The sequence below is a fragment of the Lactuca serriola genome, chromosome 4 (assembly GCF_051521515.1).
Source record: "Lactuca serriola cultivar US96UC23 chromosome 4, Lser_US96UC23_V15, whole genome shotgun sequence".
Lineage (NCBI taxonomy): Eukaryota > Viridiplantae > Streptophyta > Magnoliopsida > Asterales > Asteraceae > Lactuca > Lactuca serriola.
Genome location: NC_136411.1, coordinates 339,508,549 through 339,515,265, shown reverse-complemented (window position 1 = coordinate 339,515,265; position 6,717 = coordinate 339,508,549). Strand labels below are relative to the sequence as shown.

Below are 6,717 nucleotides of genomic sequence, written 5' to 3'. Positions count from 1 at the left end.
TTAACAAGCTACAATCAACAAATTCACCAATATTAAATTAATCCAACCATAAATCAAACCTTAGTATCAATATTGTCTCCCCAAACAGAAGTTTAAAGGTTTTAGCTCATGTCTACAACAAATAACAAACTAAAAATATAATCTAATGATTGAAACATGGTTTATGCAAAAGATTAAGATAAAAGTAGTGTGTTATTGCCTTTGATCTTCTTTCAATTTGATATCTAGGTTGAAATCTCGAAAACCACAACTTCTAAGAACCCTTCTGGCCTCAAAAAATCATCCTAAACTTCCCCCATTCGTTAGGGTTCGAATGAGAAGCATTTATATATATATATATATATATATATATATATATATATATACATATATTATGAAAACAGGGGCTACTCGGCGAGTCCAGTGATCTATTCGCCGAGTTCATCACTTAAAATCCCATGTACGGCAAGGCAAAGTCAAGAATCGCGAAACTTCTGACCAACTCGTTGAGTTGATGGCCTACTCACCGAGTCCGTTTGGAATCAACATTTTCTTCAAAACACGAAAGTCGTTCGAAATTGTGTCTAGTTTTCAGAACATTTTGAATCTCGTCAGTCGGAGTTACGGTTCATGAGATATGGCCAAAACACTGACGAGGGGTCAAGCTGTCCAGCAACATCCTTCTTTCTTCAAAATCCAAGATCCAAGCTTCCAATCGCTAGTTCCGCTTCCTTTTCCATCCGAGCATGTCATTTTTGCTGAAAAATGAAATTATAAACTAATTAAGCACCTTGTTTTCATTAAATGAGACAACAACAACATAAAATATTAAGATAATGCATGAATTATATGACTAAATATGCCCATATCAAAATACCCCACACTTGACCTTTGCTTGCCCTCAAGCAAAACTGAATTTTAGCACACCAATATCACATACGATAATCCCAATCGAACCCAACCATTATGCCAAAACCACAACACATGCATTTGTGTCTAAAATTATTCTAAATACCCCCAAACTCCAAATACTCACAATCCTCATAAACATTCGCCCACTTTTCCCGAACAATGCTCATTTTATGCATCCCTCCGAATCCATCACCAAAAAACCTCTTAACCTCAAGGTATTTTTGTTTGAGCAACCCAAGCATACATAATCTAGATAATTACAATTCATGATACCACACTAGAGTTCTTGGAATTCTTCATTTCTTGACATTTGATCTTTGATCTCTTTGAATTCACTTTCTTCTTTAATTTTTTGGTATCTTCAATTTTTTGGAATTTTTGATCTTCTAATTTCATATGTGACTTTGATGGTCCAAAAATTCTTCAAACTTTTCTTGTAATTTCTCTCTCTTTTCTATTTTTTTACATGTATCTCACTTTTTTTTTCACTCAAATCCCTACATGCTTAAGCAGGGGCGCTCAACTTCAATCTTTATTTGCTAATGATAACAATTTTCCTGGATACATTTCAAGTACACGATGCTAAACATATTGCATCCCTCGGGCTAAGCAAGGTCGTGTTTTTGTCCAATGATTTCACTAGAATAAGGGAGGCCACAAATGCATTATAACGTATATTGGCTCAACTAAACATTTGGGTCTTCATGCAATTATCAACACAATTCTAATCATGGAATCCTAATTATTATTTTTACCAAAATTTTCTAAATTAAATCGTAAGTAATACTTTTGGTATGCAAAAATTTTTAAAATTAGCACAAATTAAGATTCTAGATTTACTAATATGTGACCAACCCCCTACCCCACACTTATTTTATGCAATGCCCTCATTGCATATCATGCAAAAATAAAAATGCAAACTATAGAGAGAATTGGAACAAACTCCCCTGGGGTAGCAGTTGATAGGTTGATAACTCTCCTTTTCAGCTCCAACTTCATTTGACTTTAGACATGGGAACAGCTCATCCATGCCTTGGGTGTCATGCGTCTCGTGTGGTTAACAACTCGAAAATATCAAGGGAAAAGCTTCTTAGAATTCTCCAGCAACAAGTCTTCACGAAAAGTGGATAAATGTTGTAGTGAAAGTGCTCAAAACAGCTCTGGAACTCGAAAATTGCAAGTCTACTCGGCTATTATAGTCGATTAATCGGCGAGTTTACTGCCAAATTGCAGTGATCGTGTTTTTACCCATGTACTCGTTGAGTATAAATTGTGCACTCGGCGAGTAGGCACTGTATTGCCAAAACTGATCCAGCTCGTGTTCCTTTTGACTCAGGTCTTGAAATTGCAAATTTCACTGACCCTTTCTCTAAACCCTTCAGCAGCAACAGCCTCCATTACTCTCGACTCTAACAGACTCAATCCTAAGGACAAGACTTCGTACTTTTTCTTGAACGTATCTCATTCCTTACTTGACCCTTGACACTTTATTAAGCTTCCTAACCTTCCATCCCTAAAAAAATAAGCAACTAAAAGTGAAAGCAATAAAAATCCTAAAAACAAAAATCATCCAAGTTTTAACAATTATCCCAAACAAAACCATAAAAACACAAAACATAAAAATAAAGTCTTCAATCTTCTTCTTCCATATAGGCTCCTCCAGCTCCGTTTACTCCTTCTTCATTTCTTCTCCCCATTCTTTCTTCCCAACTCATGATGTACGGATAGCCGGGTCCGGGTCTTGCTGCAATGTTCATTTGTTGGAAAAGGTATTCGAAAGATTGATTATTATAGTTTACTCCTCTTCCAATGTCGTCCAAATAGCGCCGGTACTCCATTTGATTCCATCCATCGTTGTCCTCCTCCACCGGAATAACCGGTGGGTCTTCTCGTACCCGGTCGCTATGGTGCCTTACCCGCCTTCCCGGCTCCTCAGGGACTGCTGGCTCATCCGCATGTGGAATGGAGAAGGAATCACCAAACTTCTCCACTATCCCTTCCAGCAACAACAATTCTTCCATACCTTCATTCTTGGGGACTCCTTCTTCATACTTTTTGACCCGATGTCCATTGACCTTGAAAGGTGTTCCATCTCTTGACAATAGCTCTATAGCACCATGTGGAAACACCGTCTTCACCAGAAAAGGACCATCCCATCTTGACTTGAGTTTTCCCGAGAAAAGCTTTAGTCGTGAATTAAAGAGCAACACTTTTTGTCCTTCATGAAATTCTTTATTTTCTTTTATCCTCTTGTCATGCCACATCTTGATCTTCTCTTTATAGATCAACGAACTAGAGTATGCATCATTTCTAAGCTCCTCAATAGCGTTCATTTGCATTAACCGGTTGCTCTTGAGTTCCTCCATGTTGAAGTTGCACATCTTTAAAGCCCAAAATGCTTTATGCTCTATCTCCACCGGCAAATGACATTGCTTTCCATAAACAAGCCTATATGGTGTAGTACCAATAGGAGTTTTGAAATCTGTACGGAAGGCCCAAAGTGCATCGTCTAGCTTATCCGACCATGCTTTGCGATTGCTCCCCACCGATTTCTCCAAGATACGCTTTAAAGCTCGATTCGTCACTTCGGTTTGTCCACTAGTTTGTTGATGGTAGGATGTAGAAAATTTATGGGTTACCCCATACTTTCTTAGCACCTTCTCTAGTTGATCATTGGCAAAATGCGTGCCTCGGTCACTTATAAGAGCTTTCGGGACTCCAAATCGTGAAAATAACTTCTTTAAAAACCGCACCACTACCCAACCGTCATTAGTTGGTAACGCTTGTGCCTCCACCCATTTGGATACATAATCCACCGCCACCAATATGTATTTGTTTCCTTTAGACATGAAAAATGGTCCCATGAAGTCAATACCCCACACATCAAAGACCTCGCACAATTGGATACGATGTTGTGGCATTTCATTTCGAGATGAAATGTTTCCCACTCTTTGACAAGCATCACACTCTTTGACAAATTGGGCTGCATCTTTAAAAATTGTGGGCCAATAGAACCCAATGTCAAAGATCTTCTTTGCAGTGTAATGTGCTCCATGATGTCCACCCGTGGGCCCACTATGACAATGCTCTAATATTTTCTGGCTTTCATTCCCGAACACGCATCTTCGTATGATCCCATCCGCGCAGCTTCGGAAAAAATATGGTTCATCCCAAAAGTAATATTTTATCTCGGAAAATAATTTCTTCTTTTGTTGACTTGTGAGATCTTTTGGGATGTAATTGGTAGCTAAGTAGTTAGCTATATTTGCAAACCATGGTTCTTCTCCCACGGTTACCATAATATACTCGTCCGGAAAATCATCGCCAACTCTATCTTCGTGCAACTGCAGGTTTTTAAAGCCTTGACAAGTGGTCAGCTGCTAAATTCTCCATTCCCTTTTTGTCTTGTATCTCTATGTCAAACTCTTGAAGAATTAGCACCCATCGTATTAGTCTTGGTTTGGCATCCTGTTTGGCAAATAAATACTTGATAGCAGAGTGGTCAGTAAAAACGGTTATTTTAGATAAAACTAAATACGGACGAAACTTATCAAAAGCATACACCACAGCTAATAATTCTTTTTCCGTGGTGGTGTAATTTTCTTGGGCTGGATTTAGAGTCTTGCTAGCATAATATATGGGTCGAAAGTGTTTATCAACCCTTTGACCAAGGACAACTCCTAATGCAAAGTCACTAGCATCACACATAATCTCAAAGGGTAAACTCCAATTTGGTGCAACAATGATTGGGGCATTAGTTAATTTTTCCTTTAAAAATTCAAATGCCTCTAAACACTCTTTAGTAAAATTAAATGGTGCATCTTTTAATAGTAATTGTGTTAGAGGCCTAGTTATTTTGGAAAAATCTTTTATGAAACGCCGGTAAAAACCCGCGTGTCCTAGAAAACTTCTAATGCCCTTCACATTAGTTGGTGGGGGTAGTTTGGAAATGGTGTCAATCTTTGCCTGATCCACCTCAATTCCCATTTTGGAAACCTTGTGGCCTAAAACTATACCCTCCTTGACCATAAAGTGACATTTCTCCCAATTAAGGACCAAGTCGGTTTTTTCACACCTAGCAAGCATTAAGTCAAGATTTGTGAGACAATCTTGGAAAGAAGATCCAAAGACAGAAAAGTCGTCCATAAAAACTTCGATGAATTTTCCACCATATCGTGGAATATGGCTGTCATACACCTTTGAAAAGTCGCGGGTGCATTGCATAGCCCAAAGGGCATGCGCCTATAAGCAAAAGTCCCACTTGTTCAAGTAAATGTGGTCTTTTCTTGGTCCATTGGGTCTATGGGTATTTGGAAATAACCCGAGAATCTGTCTAGAAATAATTAGTAACTATGGCCCGATAATCTTTGTAACATTTGATCAATAAAAGGTAAGGGAAAATGGTCTTTACGAGTGGCATCGTTTAGCTTTCGATAATCGATGCACACTCTCCAACCGGTTACCGTTCGTGTCAGAATTAGCTCGTTCTTTTCGTTGGTTATGAGCATCATCCCTCCTTTCTTGGGCACCACTTGGACCGGACTCACCCATGGACTGTCGGAAATGGAATAGATAATTCCTGCATCTAAGAGTTTAACCACTTCCTTCTTGACTACTTCTTGCATATTCGGGTTTAATCTTCTTTGGTGTTGTACAACCGGCTTTTCTCCTTCTTCCAGATTGATCTTGTGAGAGCAATAAGATGGGCTTATTCCCTTGATGTCAGTGATGCTCCATGCTATGGCCCGCTTCCGCTTCTTCAACACTTGCACTAGCTCTTCCTTTTCTGATTTGGAGAGGTCAGAGGCTATGATTACTGGCTTTTGGTTTCCCTCTTCAAGGAAAGCATACTCCAAATGTTCTGGTAAAGTTTTGAGCTCAAATTTTTGGTTCTAAATGTTGGACTCGCCGAGTGCAGGTAAGGTACTCGGCGACTTGTGGATGCATTCACAAATTCTGCCTTTTCTAAGGAAGAACTCGGCGAGTAGATCGGCCCTAGTCGGCGAGTAGGGTTGTCAGTTTGCTTCACCAATTCTTCAAACTCAGCTTCTTCCAGTAGCCTTTCAATCTCCATTAAGTCTTTTTCTGGATCAAATTCTTCATCATAAGTTGTGAACTTGCTGGAATCTTCACTTATGCATTCCTCCAATAATTCATCAAGCATATCAATTGAGAACGTCGTGTCGTCACTGTTCATTGCATACTTCATAGCTTGATCTACCCCAAATGTGACTGAATCTTCTCCTACCCTCAAGGTGAGCTTCGAGTCCCTCATGTCTACTATAGCACTTGTCGTGTTGAGGAAGGGTCTTCTAAGGATGATTGGAACTTGTGGATCCGCCTCCATGTCTAGAATGATGAAATCAGCGGGAAAGACGAATTTGTCCAGCTTGACTAGTAAGTCTTCGCATATGCCTCTTGGGAAAGGGACTGTCTTGTTTGCTAAGTGAATTGCCATGCGAATTGGCCTTGGTTCCGGGAGGTCCAGCTTCTTAAAGAATGAGTATGACATTAGGTTCACACTTGCTCCCGAATCGGCTAAGGCATGAATGGTAGCCATGTTGCCAAATTGGCAAGGTAAAGTCAAACTCCCCGGGTCACCCTTCTTCTTTGGTAGCTTATTTAGCATAGCAGCTGAGCAGTTTTCATTGAGGACTACCTTCTTCACTTCTTCCATCTTCCTTCTATTAGTGAGAAGTTCCTTAAGGAACTTTGCATATTTGGGCATTTTCATGACAGCTTCAATGAAGGGTAAGTTGATTTGCAGAGCCTTGATATGATCTAGAAACTTCTGGTACTCCTCTTCCTGCTTCTCCTTCTTAGCTC

The 6,717-nt window shown here is 39.5% G+C and overlaps 1 protein-coding gene across 1 annotated transcript; it reads right to left on the bottom strand.

Moving 5' to 3' along the window:
- Positions 1-4,245: 4,245 nt before the first annotated feature.
- LOC145099621 (uncharacterized) lies at positions 4,246-6,568 on the bottom strand. Its single transcript, XM_079037163.1, has 2 exons — positions 5,921-6,568; positions 4,246-4,359 (listed from the first exon to the last, which is right to left on the bottom strand). Exons 1-2 carry the CDS (start codon positions 6,566-6,568, stop codon positions 4,246-4,248), a joined length of 762 nt encoding a protein of 253 aa, XP_078893289.1.
- Between the last annotated feature and the right edge of the window lie 149 nt (positions 6,569-6,717).

Bases quoted from the DNA above. Each gene is read 5' to 3' on its own strand.
- LOC145099621 (XM_079037163.1), bottom strand. From the start codon at position 6,568: ATGGAAGAAGTGAAGAAGGTAGTCCTCAATGAAAACTGCTCAGCTGCT. The intron at 4,360-5,920 runs GTGAAGCAAACT...TTTGCCAAACAG, and splicing joins AAGCTGAGTTTGAAGAATTG to GATGCCAAACCAAGACTAAT.